Source organism: Anopheles ziemanni, chromosome 3 (assembly GCF_943734765.1).
Source record: "Anopheles ziemanni chromosome 3, idAnoZiCoDA_A2_x.2, whole genome shotgun sequence".
Classification (NCBI taxonomy): domain Eukaryota; kingdom Metazoa; phylum Arthropoda; class Insecta; order Diptera; family Culicidae; genus Anopheles; species Anopheles ziemanni.
Genome location: NC_080706.1, coordinates 276,439 through 297,535, shown reverse-complemented (window position 1 = coordinate 297,535; position 21,097 = coordinate 276,439). Strand labels below are relative to the sequence as shown.

Sequence of the window (21,097 nt, the reverse complement as noted above, 5' to 3'; positions counted from 1 at the left end):
GCAACATAACAGAACCAACTCATCAAAACAAAACTTTCCCTAACGCCTTGGGTAACGAGAAATTTGGTAGCCTTCGCCAGCAGACAATTAGGTTGGAGACTAACACTTCGCTCATCAGTTGGTCCGCCTCCAACCGGACGACAACCGGGACCATCGCTATCGTGCAAATTGATGAATATAGCAGTCTCTTTCTGTGCATTGGCCAATACCACAAAATCGACGAAATCCATTAATGTATTTATTCCATTTTCCCCGATCCAGACTTTTTATTGTGATGCCATAGTTCTGCCATCCCAGGAGAAAACTTTGCCATTAAGTAGTAAAATTCTTTTGGACGTAGAAAATCAGTTTATGGTTTATTTCTAAATAGACCAAAGAAATTGGTGTAAGGAACTGGTGCAATTTGTTCAAAATTGTTCAGAGGTACCAAACAGCAATTGCTGATATTAGTACAATTTAGTTGGTCTTCAAGAGTACTTTTACTTGAGGGGTACACACTTGAGGAATTGACACAAAACATAGCAATAGCCAGAATAAATCGTTTTTCGGGAAATGACAAATCTAATTACGCTTATAAGCTACAAACGCCTGCAACTTCTGGCCTTCCGCATTAATTACAACGATAAATTTCAATTGGTTCAATTGGTTCGTTTGATGAAGCCCCCGAACCAAATTACGGTTTTGTGGCGCTTGTAAGTTAACCGGTAGAAAACATCGGTCAATGCTTACTTAATCAATGCGTCCTATTTGAATGCTAATCTAATGAAACTTTGGGAATTCAGTTGTATATTTTGTTTCAGTCAACCCATGATTATCGAGGCATCTATAAACCCAGTTAGCACGGTATGATTATAGTATGCCCTACAAGTTTGCGGATTTGAATCTGCACCGTTTGAAGCATGTTTGGAACAAAGAGTATCTTTACTGTTTTATGTCACTATATAAAAAGGAATGAGCTACTAACTCATTTCAAAATCGAGGTTCTAAAGATCCAAGTTTGGGACGCACTATTCACAGTGATTGAATGATTCATTGCCACGCAATGAGATAGGAAAGCTAGTTACCTACAATCGGACACATCGCACAGTGTCGATAAGCCATTGAACATAGCAACACATAAATTTGAGCCAGTACTCAATTGAATCAGGTCGAACGTGTTTGCCTATGGAAATCATGGCATGCCAATCACTCTTATTAACACAAACAGCACCAACTACTCATTGTTGCTGAGGACGTGCGAGCATTTTAGGTTTCAAAGCTCACGACGATCCGTGTATCGGAAAATGGAAGACGCTTCATCGGTAATGAAGGGAAACGGCCGAGAGACCAATATAAATCTGCAAAAGGTCGATTGGAAAGGATGACAAAATGGAAATCATTTAATTGAATCAAATCAACTGCTCGCTTCGTAACTCTCTTGTATAAACAATGGCCATTGCCGGACCTTAGCTGATTACTCCTTGTCGTCGGCAGAAATTGAAACACTCAAGTATTCTATGTGTGGCATGTATTCCTCAAAAATGACTGCCGGTTTTCATCGCACGTCAATAGACTCTTTTCAACTAGTTTACTAAACAGGATTAAAAAATCGATAAATGAAGCAAGTTTATGCTGACAAAACTAAACTAATCAAACAGGATCGAACTAATCAGCTTAATAGTGTTGCCAACTGCATGCCAAACTTTTATCAGGGCGTTGTTGCCGAGGGATTACGTGGGATGAGTACACATGCATAGGTAGTAAGTTTTACTTGATAAATTGTTTCATTTGCCTCAAGATATACGAATTGAGCTGTTATAATCTAATAATGGGGGTCCGCGACAGCCGAGCGGTAGCGCCGGTTAGAAAATCGGTCCATGGGCGCCGGGGCTCACCACCTCGACGGCGTGGGTTCGAATCCCAACCGAGACCGAACCCCCTCCCCTGTACGAGAGGACTGACTATCCACGTACAACAGGGAAACAAGTCGCGTAAGCCTTTAACGGGCAGGCATGACCTCGAGGTCGTTACGCCAAGAAGAAGAAGAAGAATCTAATGACCAAATTGACTAATCGAAATAATAATCCCGATGCTTTTGATAAACCTCAATGCAACTATCTCTTCAATCGAAATATGTTACATTCCATTTTATTTGACATAGTATAAACTAACTAAACATTAAGCGTTGCAGTATTTTTCAATTGTAAATTAGAAATTAAAGTAACTTAAATTTGAAAAAAATGAAAAATCTACAACTTATCCTCAAGTAGCAGTTCATCAATCCAAATGGGTTTCAGCTAAATATTGTTCATCGGCTTACCAACTGTATCGTTTGTTTTTACTCCATCAACCCGGTCCTTCCATCATGAACCCTTGAAAGCTGGGTTCATGATGGAAGGACCGGGTTGAGTGCGAATTACACTGGATACCGAAGACGTATGCATTATTGGCAAGAAAATACATGAAATTAATTCAAAAAGGTAATCCTCAAGTTTCAACGTAGAGTCACCAAAGAAGAAGAAGAGGCCGATAAATAGTTTGGACGTGACCAACTGATCAGACAAAAATTTTAATTATTTTCTCCCCCTCAATAATATTGTTTATATATATAAAAATATATATAAAAATAATTAATACACAAATAATTAAATATATATAATTTAAATATATTTATTATATTATATATTATTTATTTTAATTTTTTTTCTCGTGTAAACTAAGCATAAGAAAATCAACCTTATTTCCATTGTGCAAAATGTGTTTTTAATTTTACGAACCTATACAGAGGAGGATGAAATTTTTTTTAAAGAAAAAGAAATTATATACAGTTTGAGTTTTGCTGCAAGAAAGAAACTTGGCTGCCAGTACAATTATATCGAATATCATTTGCACTCCTACTTCAACCGTATTTGTCCCAATATTTACCAAACCCTATTTCCGCGGGCAGCCATGCGATCCAAATGCAGCAAACACCCATCTGCAGGAGTGTGCATTTCAGCAGACAAACATACTACTTGCTGTATTGCATCCTATCCAACTTCTCGGATCAGTCTAAGATTGTCGCTTTTTTCGATGTTTCGTACTTGAAATCAAATCAAGGCTCCGATACGTCGAACGTGTGTCAATACAGCATCGCAGAAGGAAGTGTGCACGTCACAACGACTTGATTTATTTCACATGTGTGCGCAATCGAGTACTCAGCTCGAACCGTGAGCCCCATTCGATATTTAGCATTGAACATGTATGTTGACTAACCTGCTTCCTGACCCATTACCATTCGTTGCAATAGCAGCTGAGAAAGAAACGCCCGTACGATTGGTTGCCTTTTTTATGAAGAAGAAGAACCAATTTTAGATTTAGCAAATATCCGGCCCTCTATGAAATCGTGCAGTTTCAAAAACAGTGACACGAAGAATTTGCTTTCAAAAGGCTGGCTTTAATGTTTCACTTTAATTTCAACTTTGATAAATCAATTTCATGTACGACCAACACGTGATTTTATTTTTAAGTATTTTTAAATCTGTGACAAATGCATCATTAAAAACAATTTGGTATTAGGTTCACCATAATCATCACACTACCGGAATAATAATTATTTCTCAACTTTCATGGAGTCGGATGCCTCCTTCGAGTTCATCAGTGCATATTTCGAAGGGATGTGTATACATCCCGCTGTTTTTGGTGAATATCGAAAAGGTGTAAATGTATTCTTTTCAGCGCACAAACATTTTTCTGGAGCGGTTGCAGAAGATCGTGACTCTCCGAATGAAGCAGACAAAAGACCTATACGACACATTCACAATGGAATTTTCATCTTCCCTGTGGCGATAATGGCGCCGTCCTTATTACGACAACGAACAACGTGACTATTGATGCTACAACCAGCAACTATCAGAAGAAAACATGAACTCACAAACGATACCGACGATGCTTCAAACACAAAACGCCTGAACATGGCAAACTGCGTTTTGCCTGAGGCAATGCAAGGAAAGACAGGAATCCGGTTGTCCGGATGCTTTACCTAGGCATGGACGATTTTTGTTTCATGAAAACTTGAAAAACAAAAGGATAGAATGCTCGGTTTTGTGATAAGTCTTTGGGAAACCTCTGCTTGAGAAATTAAAATACTAAAATTATCTACAAGCAATTTGCCAAATGTATTCTTTGCTTCACTACAACTTTAACACATTCAAATTTCAACATTGAAGTTACACACGAAATCTGAAATATAATCACAAAAATTATATACTTGTTGTATGTTGGTGATGTTTAACTGAGAAAACATTATTTTATTTTTGATAGTTAAAAATTTTCGTGTTTGATGTTAAACACACTCAAGTACGCGGATCCTGCGTTTTCGATGTTTTGAAATAACAATCATCATCATGCAAAACCGCTTATCCTTTAAGCGGCTGAGCTGCCAGCACTTTCAAATTGCAGAAGTATAATGATGTACGTTGCTGCAGTGGAAAGTATCTAGAAAGAGATGTTTAGCACATTGAATTTATCTAAGATAAGCTAATACGATTAATGAGGAAGATGAAAATTTATTATTTTTTTTTTTTTTTTTTTTATGTGGCACGACATCCCCTAGTGGGACAAGGCCTCTCTCCGAAGAGAGTTTGTGTGACCGAAAGACGGTATATTATAGATCGGTGGTCAGCCGTTCGTAATACCGGAGGGTGCCAGACTCGAGATTCGATCCCACACCTGTGGTGTGGTGTTTCCTCGCGCTACCGCTGCGCCATGGGCTCCCCCGAAAATTTATTATACGTATCATATATGTTTGCCTATTTTTATCATTTGTTTGTTTCATTTTCAAACTACTACTAAATTAATTGTCCTAATTGCCAGTCTTCCAACATATAAAGGACCCAACCACTATATTTGGTATTTTAGCAACTCTTGTTATATTTCGTATGATTGAATAAAATTTTATAGAAATATAGACATTTAAAATCTTTATTCTTAGATGAGTGCACAATTGCTAAATGATTTTCTACCATGTGCTGATCTTCTTCTTCTTGGCGTAACGTCCTCATAGGTCATGTCTACCCGTTAAGAGCTTACGAAACTTTTACCCTATGTATACGTGGATAGTCAGTCCTCTCGTACAGGGGAGGGTCCTGTCTCGGTTGGGATTCGAACCCACGCCGTCGAGGTGGTGAGTCACAAACCTCCAAATAATAAATCAATTTAATTTAGTAGGATTGAAAAAGAATACCGATTAAAAAATATACACGAAAAATGGAAATGCATAGACTTACCGAGAAAATCAGCGTCCAATCGAAGGGGAACAATCCACACGTTAGTATCGGTGATCGATGGCCCAGCTGCATCAGAAACATGCGTAACTGCCAGCATCCGCACCGCCGCCATGATTAAAATCGCACGAGATCCAAGCCACCAGTTCATTTACGAAGCAGACAGTTTATTTGTTTAAACCATTTGCAAGCGCATCCATCCGAAAGAGCATCATGCATCGATGTGACACCACCAATACAGTTGGGTAACAACAACAACCGGCAACGATGAGGCATGAAAAGATTTAGTATACATCAGCAAAAAATAACATATGTCTTTACCATACACCAACGAACACTCAACAACATCCTGTCACTGTCCATTTTTGGTGGATAAATTGATTCCCAAAAGTTAACAAAGTAAAGGATGGATGGTAATCCAAGGTTCGAACGGGAATCCGGTAAGATACACGTTCTGAGATAGATTATTTTTGGGTTATATAATCAAGTATCAATCATCAATCAATTGATTCTTTGATTTTCCACGGGATCCTTTTCAATCAACCCGCTGGCATCCGTTGACCAGCAAACGATTGCGTAGCCGCTCACCAAACGACAGATAAGAAAAAATCCAATTGCGGGGATGGTCATGTGTCCGTACAATATAAAAACTCACAACCTCAGGAAACACCACTTCATGTGAAAATATCAACTCGTACCACACACAAAGCAGCGTAATAAAAACAAAGTTAACGTATAGTGCAAAAACTAGCTTTTTGAAAAGCTTTTTTAACGAACCAAATTCAAGCTAAACCAAACTAACAGAACTCCGATGAGCGTACAGTCCGATGCGTTTGACGACCCAAAATGTTTTCATTATTAATCCGGTTTGATGTACGACAATAAAACACAATGAAAGCATACATAACATAACATTCAGGATAACCATAGCCAAAGCATGCACGTAAAAACGATGCTTTTCGTATGAAGTGCTTCATGTTGGGTGGAAAGTGGAAAATTGATCGGTTACATTAAGCGACAGCAAGCAATGACCCACACAATGCCTGTGATACCATCTCGATTATATCTGCATTATTTGTCGAATTGATGGCCCTGTCGATCAACGTCGAAGTGATCGTTCCCTGAAAAAATTGATACGGGAATATATCGGCGTGAAAATCGTGATTAAATATGCTCGTTCGTCTAAGAAAGCTTACAAAAATTACGTTGCCTGATCAACAAATTCGTACAATTAAAAAATAAATCTACAATTTGTCACTGAAATGTTACCTGCTGTTTTAGTGCATTGCCGAAACAAGCTACTATCAATATGTTGTATAAAAATATCAAGTACGACATGATAGGACCAGCGTGGAGCACACTGTCGAATGGGAGCACCGAACGTATGACCAGCGTAAAAGCAAAGGTGTAGAACAGTAAGAAAACGAAAGATCCTGTAATGCTGACCATAATCTATAATTAAAGATAAAAGCAATTTAAGCCCATCGATTAGAAATGTAAAAGAAATTCAAACCCAATCATCCATTTACTATACCTGCATCCCGTAATAGAAACTACCTTCGTCAGCCAGATCGCAAACCAAATCAAATATTTGCATGATTTGGCGTAGTACCAATTTTTGATTCGGACCGCTCGTTGTGAGTGTTGGCGCCTCAACTACGTTATCAGCTAGAGAAAGCTGCCTGCGAAGCACCCTATTTAAGCGTAGGTTGCGCACCCAAACCACCTCTACACACGTTACACTGACGATATGAAACGTTGTGAGGCTGAAGTAGGTGTAGCTTAAATTAAGCAAAAGCAGCCAGGGCATGGTTCCACGGTACAATATGCTGATCATGAACAGACAAGTACCCATTGCAGCGCCATAGTACATGACGAATAGCGTAAAACTGCGGTTAAAGTTAGTTTGCTCGCCAAGCTTAGCGAGCATGATGTCGATGGCGTAGGCCTGGTTGTAGAACTTCCAGATGTCATGACGGTTTATAAAACAACTGATCAAGCCATAGATGGTTGACGCGTAACAAGTGAAGTTTACCATCTTCACACCAATGAACATGATTGGCGATTCCAATGGTCGCTCTGCGAAGAACGTCCCGTAGACCATCATGCTGACGGCAAGCACTAGGTTCACTACAAACAGGGAAACATCTAGCACAGTAGTTATGGTCGTTCCATTGCGGATTCCCAAACGAGGAGTGATGCAACCCATTCCGTTCATTTTCAACACAAGATAATGCAAAGGAACGCAATCGAAAATATCCTTTTTCGGAAAACGCAACAATGCTTCCAACAATTCCCGACTTCCACTCATCGTGGCTAGATTGAAGCACGAAAATTCACAACGTAGTCACTCCGCACTCAATGCTATACTAATGTGCGATTAATGTCCAACACGTCTAATATCCAGCTTGAAGCGTCTGTATGAGAATATTGATTGTCGGATGTAGTCCTACACTAAGTACCTTCCTACACGTCAATGTTATTTCTCCAACAGTAAATGGTTTCGAAAATTAACGCATGCAACTCTCATGTAACCTAATGCATTGAATAAAACTAAAACGGAGAGGTATTACCGCTTTGGGATAAATTAATTAACTTTAAAACAATTAACACACAAAATTCGTTCAGTAGGACCTATTCAAACAATTAAGGGCCTAGGCTTTGGAATGTTTACAATAATATGTAACAATTTCTTCGGCTCTAATCCTACAATTTTCTGAACAAAAATAAGTGTGAATAATACAACAAAAGGAATTACTTCGTCAAACATGTGTTCGATTATTTTTAAAAGCCACCCGTCGAAGTCAACCGCCTAACATTCGAACACTGTTTCATACAAGCCACAACAAGCGACCCATCACATAAATGTTCCATACAACAAGTATTGCATGCAACATAACAGTTTTGTTCGAGCATAGGTCATCGAAACGGTAATGTTTACGGTTAAACAATTACGCCAGCATTACCGTATGCGTGATTATGTTTGCACCACCGTTTAAATGTGGAATGACGAATTCAGAAGTCGATAACATACATACGAAAGTCAACACCAAGTTTTTAAGTAAGTATATTCTTGCACGCATAGCAACAGTACGACTCGCAGTCAAATGATATTTTAATGAAAGTACGATCCTTACCATACCTCGATCTGTACTCAGAGCTGGCTGCAGAAACGTCTGACATTTGTGGAGAAAGAACCTATGGTCACCATATACCAATGAAGCTTATGGTCTATTATAAACTTCATCCAACTACATCAACCCTTGAACAATCATTACCCGAACTTGGACGGAAATTGATTAAAGCTACATTTTAAGGACCTGTTGTGCGTTTCAAAAGCATGCGCAGGCCCCAATGGCAACAAATGTCCTCTCGATAAATTTTTACTATCGTTAAAGACTGTAAAAAACATCTCCCATCGGAATAAAAAAGAAATATCAAAAACAAAAACCTAGACATTTGTTTAAATCCTTTAACTATTTTAATACCCTGAACTGGATTTGTAAAAGAAAATTGAAGCTTAAGGATTTAATCTATGCCATAACAGTTGACAAAAAAGAAAGTGTACTAAACCATTTGCTCTATTCTCGCATAGCTAGCTATATTCCCTATTTCTATTCTATGTAACACTTACATATCCTTTTCATTCGGGCGTACCTTGGAACTGAGCATATTGAATTATTTATTTTCAAACAGATGCGGTTTCTCATTTGTACGCCAAGATGATGAGGAACAAGTGTTAATACTTCTGTTTAAAACATCAATTTTCGTTTTCTTTTCTCAAGCCAAAACGTTTCGTCTAAATGTGAACCTACAGAGCGCACTGCATTGGTTTATCGTCATAAGGACGTAGATGTGCGTGGGCTAATCATTTAATGGAACACACCAATGTTTATGTTCAGATGCGAGGCAGTTGGGAAAGGGGCATTGTAGTGCAGAGTAACAGCAAAAGGGGAAAACAAGCCGGCAAACAAGAAATGAAACTCTCGAAACAAAATGTGAAACTGGTCGGTCAGCGAGTGCCGCCGATCGTCTTGCCAAGACGATGTTGATACGTGGGCAAACGCGTCGTGCAGATTAACATTTGTGCGCGAGCTAGCCGCCCCAGCTGGGCGCTACGGCGTAAGGCTCGGCGTAGTTTCGTTGATTTACGTCTCATTAATGCTTAACGGCCGATCGATGAGGCGCTAGCGAAACTCCGGCGTTCCGACGCCCAAGTCACTATTTTTCATGAATGAAAAGACGTTCAAAACAAGAAAAATACAAAGCCTTTGCGTGGTCGTGCAGCGACCACTATTTCCTCCAGCTCGATTCTCAGAAGTGCTACTTCATTCATGCGCAAACGCACACGTATCATTCAATCAGCTTCTAATGTTCCATTCATCGAAAGGTTACAGTTTGAAGACCATAGGCATTTCTACAAAAAGGAGACGTAAAATCTAATATCTTTCCATATACTTGCTGATGGCGTCTAGGTTATCTTTTGTTTTTCTTATAACAGTTTAATTTGCTACCCATGTTTGTTTCTTTACCACTAAGTTAATTAAAGTTCAAAGTCAATACTGGCCGATTTAAGACAGATTTCTTTCGGTGAACTACGATTACGACCGATTAATGATTTGGTGACAGGTATTAACCCCCCAACGTCAGTTGCCAACATGTTTCCTTTTTGGGACTTAACTTGCAGCAGACTTACGTAGGCCAACGACTAGTTTTTGTTTTACAACGAGAAAGTAAACAAACCCACCCGCTATAAAACTATGGAATGCTTTCATTGACGCCAAAATTTACCGATCATACATAGCTACTAGTGAATAGAAAGCACTACAAAGCACTTTGACCCAATACCTATAAAAACTAGATGAAAAAAACAAAATACGGATGCTATAGACACACATGGATATTCATACTCTATACTTCCGATACCGACATAGCAGATCGTCTGACGAACGATTTATGTGACTCCGCGGCGTGTAAGGGTTCTTTGTTTATGTTTCAGTACTTCCTCTCTTTCAAAAACACGTTCTCAAACGCCATTCAGTGGCGCACTCTGCATAGCATATTTAGGGTGAATCAGATGGAACAAATACAGAATGTACGAGCGACGATCGTGTTCTCGCGCTTGTCGACTTACGAGACAGTGCTCGCGAAAAGATTTAAATGACCTTTGAAGATTGTACAAACAAACACTAACCCTATATAGATATCCATACAGACCAACGGTCCTAGGAACAATCGTGGAATGTTCTACACTTTTTCCCAAAGCAATCAAATAAAATACTAGTCAAAAGTAGCAAGAAATTAAATCATATCTCTTGTAATTGCGTGCTAAAATAAAAGATAAACCTAAAAACTAAAGACCGACAGTCCAACCAAAGGCGATTGATCACGATGATCCACTCAATGACGCGGCGAGTTCTCCAAAGCCACTCACGAAGTTCTCAACCTTGCTAGCCGAGCAGTTCGCCGAAAACAGATCAGTTTAGTTCAAACCGTTAACGAAGACAGTCGTGCATTCACGTCTTCGCCGTTATAAGATCAGTTCGGTATAAGATTTCTCAGTAAAAAATAGTTTGCTTGCTCGTCGTTAACCTACTTTGTGTTGGGTTTACAACTTGACGTAAAAGTCTTCTATTTTTTATTTGAAGCAAAGAACATCGAACAGAAAACAGCACAAACCAGATAGCGAGTTAAAGCAGAGTTCGGTAAGCGGCCAATCGTAAACAAATATGTCAAGTGCTTTGAGTGGTCTCTCGTTGTTTCGTAGTTAGATAACTGAAGTGGTGGCATATGCTTCAATTCATGATCTGAATGCAATCCTTCTAGTGTATTCATTGCGTATATTTACAGAATTTTTGCCATAGCTAAAAAAATATCGATCAGTGCTTCACAGTATCGCGACTAGCTTATGGCTTGCGGAAAAATAATGCAACTCCTTCTCGTGCGAAGTGTTGGAGTTATTTCGCCCACATGGTTTTAATGAGTGAGTGAGTGGGAAAAAGCATCGATTTGTTGAAACGGTATATGCTTTTAACAGTGACGATAGGCGATGGCATAGTACAGTGAACAGTGTTTATGCATTTAAAAATATCGATGAATTCAGTGACACAGTGTGTGGCTTGTGCCGTTTTTGTAATGTTTAATTAACTTATTATTCAGTTTCCAACTCTTTGTATAATGTTTGCTGAACGATTTGCCGTTAACCCTGCTTAGGTTGAACGTAAACAGTGAATCATTTTAATTGAATTCAAACACCGTCGGCACCCAAACAAGCGATCAAAAGCGAGTTTGGGATAATATCAGCATAATATGTCTTGCCACTTGAGAGCCATAAACATGTGGAATAAATGGATCAACCTAACGTATGTAGAAACATTTATTTGGTTCAGAGATATTTACAAGCTACCGAATGAAAATGATCTTCTTCTAGTTCATCTAAATGAAGTTGCAATGCGCCTTTCAAGACTATGTGATAACAAAAACAAGCGCCACGAAGCACAGCGAAGGGATTCAAGGTTTCAAGCATCAAGGGTCCATGAACTCTTAAGCCAAACCGGCAGGTATTGTTAAAGAAAAAATGAATAAGCTCTGCGCAATCAGCACAGCATGCATCGTGCTTGAAAACGATCTTCAATTTCCCTCGTTTTCATCGTCTAGTTCCTTACAGCCAGAATTTGGTGAGGTATTTTCTCTCGACAAACTGGACGATGATCCCTTGTACGTCGCGAAGTCTTTTTGGTGGTCAAAACTTACACACATAGGTTGAAGCGAGAATACCGATCTTCCACAAAATGACTGCAGGTAATCGGGTCGGTGAACACCAAAATACAATACTGTTTGATGATGAGGAAAAGGAGTCAGAAGGAGAAAAACGAGCACTTGGGCGCCAGGAAGGTGTTCACACACTTTTACCTCTACCTTTCCACAAAAGCTTTGAAGAAATTACAAAGAAGGAAAAACGTTGGAGGAAACCAAAAACCTTCAAAAATTCGTTATTGTTAACTCGAGTATTTTTGAAGAAGAAGCTTGATGGTAGGCCAAACAAATACATCCGGGTACAAGGGAATATCTCTTCGGGTTCTTTCCCCCTCTCTTTTCTTGTTACTGTAAATAATAGGGACGAAAAGTACGTACGATGCATCCAAGAACCTTTTATGGGTTTTGGCTGGCCAACGAAATATTGAGCTGGCCTCGTTGGCCTTTGTATTTTATTCCATCTGGGAGGTATGCAATCAATATTGTTTCCAGCTCTTGCTCTAACTGACTATGGTCTTACAGCCATTGCACTTCGAATTGGCCCAACAATTCATGCTATTATCACGATTTAGTTTATAACAGATTCTATGGCATTTTATGGCCTGCAAGATCACGTATTATAATTATAGAAACCACATGGACCAAAAGCACTTGCAGCCAGTAAACCACAGCATTTTATGATGTCGACAAAAATATCGCACATTTATAGTAATACCATCGAAGAGACACTCATGATTTTAAATATATTTATTTTGGGCTCAAATAGCGCTAATAAATCCATGGTGCCCAAAGTTAAGATCGGACGCAGGTAGCACTAGTTGAGGATAAAGCGAACGCAAAACCATTGACATTAAAAACGACATCACTAACAAAAAGCAAAACTGCAACACATTTTATCACTCAACAACTAAAATAAAGGGAACCGCTTTTAGTTGAATTGGACAGGTCAGCCCAATTACAGTTTTTATGTACCTTTTATGGCAGATTCTCTCATAAAAAGACAAGCAAATAGAGCACAGCCAATTAAATTTTGACAAACCAATTAATTTTTTGTGTTAATATAATCTACCAAATTGCTCATAATGGAAACAACTTTTTACTCAAATGTTTGATCGGAAGGAATACACATATCAAAGCGTTACGTAGCGCTTACAACTTTCAACGTTAAACGCATGTTTAAAAAAGTCTTGCTTAAGATTAATCCAGATTGAAAAACTGATGCTAGAATTAGCAAACGTTTCATTTACGTAAGGTACCTCTGTGAAAGTTTATAATGAATAAAAAAATTTTAAAACGTCCTGGGAATTTATACCTAGATCCACCAAGATACTTCTTCATGGTCAAGCCTGCTCGTTAAGGGCTTACTAGATTGTTTTCCCTTGGGTATGAGGATAGTCAGTCCCCTAAACTGTACTATCTACAAAACTAAAAACCAGTCTTCTATAACGCACAGACCATTTTGTATTGATTGTTTGGTTTGTCTCATTTCGGCCATCTGGGAACTGTATAGAAAGTTCCCTCCATGCAAAGGTGGACAAATTTATTAACATCTTTGTTGTGATATACCTCGCTAATTTAGTGAGCCAAAAAGCCGCATAGCTTCCAAAACCATATATAGGCAGCCAATAATCTCCTCATAAGGGAAGTTGTCTTTTTTGTGCAGTACAGCAAAAGGGGTTTCGGATGATTCTTGTTGATATGCTTCTTACTTCCATACTTCCTCAAGCATCAGGATGAGGTTAGTATAAAATTCCTCTGGAAACCAAAGCGAGACACACATGTTGAAACCGATCCCGATGCCAGTTAGGGAAGGTATGTTACGATAGTCACTTGTGGCTCGTTTGAGAGCTTTTCAGGCTGACAGCACTTGCGCACGATCGGCCACTCGAGTTGAGCCAACAGTATGCTCGCGTGCCGTTCGAAGTTCGAGTGTACGCCAAACAACAGCAGTATAGCTGCTAAGAGACTATGGTACTATAGCTGGTAACTGCATCGTGTATAAGAAATAAACCATGTGTGTGGTCCACACAGTTCTTGATTTGTAGCATCGTTACTCCATGATACCGCAGATTTGGTAGTTAACCTCAAGCAGATGTATAGTTCATTTCGTATGTTTGAGAAATTGGCAAATTCTATCTTGCCATAAAATTCTTCGTACTGTGTATTGAGAACACAACATTAATTCCCAGCATGATCTAACAAAACTTTCATACCCAGCATTCGCTATCTCTCGGAGCCGTAATCGCACAAAACTATGGTCGTGCTGAATATTGTTGGTTGGCTAAAACATGTTCAAATATGGGTGACAAGATAAGATCATGAAAACTAATAACACAAACTAAACGCATGGCTTTCATATGCCAAACGCCGAACAGAAATAACTACCCCCACAGTCACAGAAAGTTTGTGTTCGTGTGAGCTCTCTGAGGTCAAACAAGGATGTTGATAGAGCCGCTGACCACGGGTTATTTGATAGACGCGCAATATCTTGCGAATAAGTAACCCGTAACATAAATCATGGCTAATTAGCAGTACATAGCGCATAAGACAGAGCGATGGGGTAAACGATGGTATGACGGTGTATACCAGGGGTCGAAAATAGGAACGGGATTTTTTTAAAACCCACACATACTGGAAATTGACCATCGTTAGAATTCACTGAATAAACCGTAAGGTACGGCAGAAAAAAGGCACTCCCCTATCACATTTGCAACAATCTCAATCGTCGCCTTTCTAGGGACATTAATAAAGACACTATTTATCAATCAACGATAAGACAAGACAGCAGACGTTGCATAAACATCAAGGTGTGTTTTTATAGCACTCGTAGTATACAAACTAAGGCGCTTAAGTGTCCGGAAGTGAAAGTTTGTTCAGCTATTTATAAATTGAGACACCCAGGGGCCAAAAATACAAGTCGTTTTCTTTTAAACGCGCTTTTAATCGTATGAAAAACAGGGATTATGTTCCTTTTTTCAACAAAAACTACGATCGCAACTGGATTGAATTCTGTTGTTTGTTTCTGTTTGAATTAGCTAGAGTTATAGAAATTCTGCTTCGAATATAAATGGAAATATTATAAATCTTCATCAAGTTTCTTCATCATTGGCTTCTATAAATAAGCTTCGCAGAGAAGTATTTTCAAAGATATGAAGAATAGAGAATGTCCTCGATGTTATAATAAAACTACCAAGTTATGATTGAGAATTCCAAATCTAAAACCGAACATCAAGCTATCAGGTTACTCACAGCATGCTTACACATAAATAAACTGATCTAATTATTTAAAGTAATGACCAATTTTACGCCTATAAAGTGTCAGAGGCATTGGTAATAAAAAGTAAATCGAAATGAATTGAGAAACAAATAATCGAATGAATGGAGCTCAAACGTAGTCCGACTTAGTGAAGCAGCACGAAACGATACAAGTCGACTTCGCTGGAGCCTGAAATAAAGACTATATAAAGCTGCGACCAAATCCCCACTTCCAAAAACCTATAATTTGCAAAAACAGAAACTTTAAAATTCTACTCTCGTGGAAATACCACCAGTGAATCGGCTTACGTTTCAAAACGCTCGAATATCATCGGCGTAAGCCCACAAAGCTAAAGCCATTATCGTGACGCTGCTAGTGGAGCGAGTTCGAACCTGCATCCCATAATAAGGCGAACGATTTACGACCGTAACAAACTGGGACATTTTGGATGACACTTTAATTAACAGGTGATAAGACGAATGCTAATGTCAATCGGTATATGGGCGATTTTCGAAGCTCGTCGCTGGCCTGGGACAGAAAGGAACAAACGACAATAGGTTGCACACTACGCTCTACGGCTCGGAATTGATTTATTCATTTTTATTTTATGGGAATTTTATGTCAGCGGCACAGAAGAGTGCCTTCTCTGTGGGTTGAAAAACACAATCAGTTGCGGAAAGCGGTGGCGCTTCGAAATATAACATTTACGACCATCGCCTTGTAAGCGACAGACATTGCTTGAAAGGAAACGATAACCCGATTTGTTGCAAAGACCGAGGATCGATTGATGTGTCACGAATGAATAGGGCCTATTCCGAACGAAGTCGTCAAAGGTAAACGATCGTTAAGCCAAACATAAACGATCGTTTTGAGTGAAACCCTATCACATCCGTTCAAACAGACGATCGTCGAAATAATCGTCAATAAAATCGTTTGAGCTCTGCCATCTGTGAGTAAATTTGTCGAGCAGTTGAGTTAACGATCGTTATAGGTATCACATAAGCTTTTTCAACAGCAATGACGATCGATGTGTTATCGATGACAAAAGACCAGTCGATAACGCAAATCCGTCCATGAGGGAGCTTGAGATTTGTAACACCTGCTCAACTAACAAATTGAAAAGTACAAAGATTAACACCAAACACGCACACAAGTTTAGAAAAGCAGATTTATTCACCGTTGGTGCTCCGCGTTGGTTCCATTTGGTTCGTGTGAACCTGGTTAGGGTAACGCTCGGCAGTCTGTGGAATATTTCTCATCGAAGTGGTATCCCGTATTATCGGTTTTTATTTGTGAAGTGTGTGAAGTGAAGATTGAACTAAAGTTATGGATAAAAAAAAGTGAGTACAAGTGTGACTGCATAAAAAAAATATTTAAAGTGTTTTCTTTCAAGTGTGATCATTAATAAATTAAAAATATATTTTTTAGCTGCACTCGTACGACAAAACAACAGCAACAGATGCTGGTTGAATTGATGGAGAAAAATCCTGACGTTGCATGCGGTCGTAGGACAAATCAAAGCGACTTTTGGAAAGAAGTTGCGGAGAAGCTCAATTCAATAGGTCCTCCATTTAAAGAACCAAATGCATGGAGCAGAGTAAGTCTGCATTTGAAACATTTCGCAAATGAGTTACCTTGAATATATTTTAATGATTTACTTATTTTTAGGTTTGGATAGAGAAGAAGTACAACGCAAAAAGAAAATTGAGCTACAATAAAAAAGAAATGAATAAGACAGGTGGTGGAGTAGCAAAAAAGGCGTTATTGGATGACATAGATGAGCGCGTTTTATCAGTTACGCATCTGGATAAAAACGCAATGGGAGTACCTGAGAGCATTTGTATAGGTGTTCCAGAGGGCAATTTAAACGATAAATCTGGTCAAATAATTGAGATCATCGAACTTGAAGTAGGGCCATCCATCAGGAAAGATTTTAACATTGAGGAGGAAGAAGGGCCATTTAACAAAGGTTCAAATGATGAAGAGCGAGCAGAACCTATGCACTCCACCAATGGTAACGAGAAAGAGAAAGTAGGATCGTCGGACAATAATAAAGAGGCTGGACGGTCATCCAACGTCGTAGAAAAAAAGAATAGAAAAAAAATATTTAAAAAAAGATCAACTAGCCAGGACGAAAAAAGCATTGATATTTTGATTCGTCAAAATGATCAACTGATTAAAATCTTGGGTGAGCTGGCCGACAGTGCCAGAAAACATGTCGAAGACACTAAAAGTTTTCATTTTAGTATCTTAGAACATTTAAAAAAAAATTAATCGCGATTTACCATTTACGTTTAAGTTGTGCTTATGTTAAGATTATGTGTTGGATTATATTATGCATTGTCATATAAAAAAATAATTTCCATAATAAATTTATTTGTATAATACTTGAATCAATAAAAAATGAGAATCAATTTTTTTTATGTGTTGTACTTCTTTCACTACACCTAATCTTCAATTTCGGGTAATCCTTCACGAATGCATAAATTGTGCAGCGCACAGCATACATTCACTATTTTGACACACTTCGGTGGAGCATAATGAAGCTGTCGCGCACCCAGTATGCACCTAAATCTATTTTTCAGCGATCCAAAAGTTTGTTCAATTATTGAACGCCCTCTAGAGTGCTTCAAATTGAACGATGATTCGGGCGTGTCGGGATCCGGATTTCTAAACGGCTTTATAAGCCATGGCTTTGAAGCATATGCAGAGTCACCTATGAGATATGAAATGAAAATAAATATTTAACATCGGAACACATATGTATAATAAGTGATATACTTACCTAATAGCTTAAACATTCTCTCGCCATTTCTCCACTTGTCTTCAAAGAAACCCATGCACGTGCTATTATTAAAAATAAACGAATCGTGGTTCGATCCACTGAACCTCGCATTTACATATCGAATTTTTTTGCTGTGGTCGCAAATCTGTAAAGATAGTTAAAGTATCAATATGTAATCGAATTAGGTTGAAAATCATTAGAAACTTACCATTAACGCATTAAGGCTGTAAAATCCTTTGCGATTATAATACAAAACGGGATCTTCATGCGGAGGTATTATTTTTATATGCGACCCGTCGACACACATAACTACACCTGGTATACCCGTTTTTTCAAAAAAATATCTCCGTGCCTCTGATTTCTCATCTTCCGTCATTTCTAGCGATATGAGGTGTGCCAGCTTGGATTCCAACACATTCAAAGTTTGTTCCAATACTTTCGAAAATGTCGATTGCCCGATTGGAACAGCAAAATCATTGGCCACACTTTGCTGGTATGAACCTTGAGCTAAGAATCTCAAAGTTGCAGCCAATTTTACTCGGGGAGAAAGCCCCCGATTGTGCTTCGGGGCAATCGAATCGGCTATCAAACCATCTAATTCAAGGAAGAGCGCCTTTGAAACCCTGAAATTTAGAATAAATCTGAAAGAAAGATTACACTTTAACGTTTTAACACGTTCTTGCAATTTTTAATCAGGCATTACATACGTTTTTTCCGGTAATTCAAGAGGATCTACTTCCTTGCGTAGTCTTCTTCGATGTGCCACCAAATCCATAACGTTTTCTTCGTCACTGTCGTCATCGCAGCCATGATTAACGACGAATACCACTCCCGAAAACATATTTCGCATTTATGGTCTGCACAATTCAATTAAATTCACTTTTAAGTACCGACTGGTTTGTACTCAAATCACACGAATGATCACTAATCTGACACTACAGTAAAATTTGACTGCTTTCAAGCTAGTTTACTTGACGATCGTTATCTCATTTGACGATTGTTCATGAAAATCGTTCGTGATACATATTTCGAGTGGTTTATATGACGATCGTTTATTTGCCATACGATCGATTAGCTTTGACGATTTCGTTCGGAATAGGCCCTAATGTATTATAAAACGATGGAATACAGGGTAAAGCATGCTTCTAAGAATACGTACTGCATGAGCCTCCGATATTCAAGCAAAAAGTTGCCAATCTATTTAGATAAATGAAAAAATAAAAATGTAATTGTCCGGAGGAGAGCTACATCTATTTGCGTAAAATCCATTCGTTTAAAGTTTCCACCGTTACAAGCTATCGATTGGTACATTTCATTGCATTTTAAGCGTGACACATGAAAAACAGATAGCCAGCAACCAGCTGAGGTGATCTTTCTTGTCTACCTATTCGTTAGACAGAAATCTTGTGCCTGCCTTGAGACCTAATGAATAACACTTGCTCTTATGCCGCAAGACTATTTCCACTAAAAAGATCTTGTGATGATTAAAACCCTCTAGCACGGTTAGAGTTCATGCATGAGTTTATGAACCTATTTCATGGGCTGACAGAAATTGTTGCAGCGGATAGACATTGGAATTATTTTTATGAATCCGATCAATCCCGTGGAAGGATTATATAATAAATCAGCAACCTATAAAGACAAGAGGATTTCGGTTTTAAATAGCATACCTCTTCAATCGAATTGTCGAATATTTATAAGCTTCATCATATGTTTAACACTGTCTTCGTTCGTGGCGGGCATCCGCTAGCATCTGGTTGGCTGCTACCAACGATAAAATAACAGAAACCGCTTTCTCGTAAAACTCTTAATTAGTCCCAATCATAAATTGTAGCATATTTTCTGCCTACCCGATCGCGGCGTGCACTATCTTTGACTGGAGCGATTAACATTTAAATTTCTGGCGCCATCATCTGCTTGCTATTTAAACCGATCCCATCAAATCGAAATTCTTGATAGTATACTTTGTTTCATCATTTTAATGGATGCTGATTTCGTAGAACTACGTTTTGACGCTCGCAATATCGTTTCGTTTGCTTTAATCAGAGTGGAAGCCGACATTTGGAAAATCGCGTATGATTTACGCGAGAGTACATTTTGTGAAGTATTCTGCTATTCAAATCGTTATTTATTTAAAAACTAAAACAACACGAGCCACATAATCTATAGCTACTACAACTGTTTTTTTTAACTATACGTCAATTTTTTTGGTTTAGCTAAAAAAACTTCCGCTTATTGATGTTTTTATTTTGTATGTATTTGACCTGAATAGTATCATAGTATGGGGGTCCGCGACAGCCGAGCGGTAGCGCCGGTTAGAACATCGGCCTATGAGCGCCGGGGCTCACAACCTCGACGGCGTGGGTTCGAATCCCAACTGAGACCGGACCCTCCCCTGTACGAGAGGACAGACTATCCACGCACAATAGGGTAAAAAAGTCTCGTAAGCCCTTAACGGGCAGGCATGACCAACAAGATCGTTACGCCAAGAAGAAGAAGAGTATCATAGCACGATCAACGGGAAAAAGTTAATTTACTATGCGCATCAGTGGCGCTACAATGTTCGCTGTTTTGCGACCATACAAACAGGCCATATTGCCACAAATCGAACACATTATAAAAGTTGTAGATACAAAAGCGTTTTCCTTTTGGGTGGGTGAGCCTGTTTAAAAATCAATTTTTCATTCGAATAAATGTTCAACGCCAAAACCCAACGTTTACTTAAACAAAGCCGCACTACTTAAACAAACGCCCACGTCAACCGAAATCAGGCGGCATGTTTCAATAAAACCTGGCGCCTGACGGGCAAGCGTCTATTTCTGTCGCATCTACCCTTTGCGTCTACCACTGCGCCATCGCTGAAGGTGGCACGACGACAACGAAAACCCATTCTCGAAGATGTACGACATTGGCGGGACAGTATTAAAACTCGATTAGGCCTTATCTGATTTCGATTTTACCTGATCATTTGCTATATTGCCTCGCACGATCGTCGTGAATTTATTTGAGTGTCTTCAGTCAACGGAGCCGCATCGCTGAAAGCTAGAGCCAGAAACG

General features: G+C 38.9%; 2 protein-coding genes across 2 annotated transcripts; both read right to left on the bottom strand.

The window, feature by feature from the left end:
* Nucleotides 1-4,383: 4,383 nt before the first annotated feature.
* LOC131288913 (uncharacterized) lies at nucleotides 4,384-8,426 on the bottom strand. Its single transcript, XM_058318094.1, has 6 exons — nucleotides 8,381-8,426; nucleotides 6,778-7,559; nucleotides 6,513-6,695; nucleotides 6,296-6,364; nucleotides 5,247-5,333; nucleotides 4,384-4,455 (listed from the first exon to the last, which is right to left on the bottom strand). The coding sequence occupies exons 1-6, from the start codon at nucleotides 8,424-8,426 to the stop codon at nucleotides 4,384-4,386; spliced, it is 1,239 nt and encodes a 412-aa protein (XP_058174077.1).
* Nucleotides 8,427-17,702: 9,276 nt separating this feature from the next.
* LOC131288910 (putative nuclease HARBI1) lies at nucleotides 17,703-18,881 on the bottom strand. The gene is made up of 4 exons (XM_058318090.1): nucleotides 18,748-18,881; nucleotides 18,249-18,681; nucleotides 18,041-18,185; nucleotides 17,703-17,971 (listed from the first exon to the last, which is right to left on the bottom strand). Exons 1-4 carry the CDS (start codon nucleotides 18,879-18,881, stop codon nucleotides 17,703-17,705), a joined length of 981 nt encoding a protein of 326 aa, XP_058174073.1.
* Nucleotides 18,882-21,097: the final 2,216 nt, after the last annotated feature.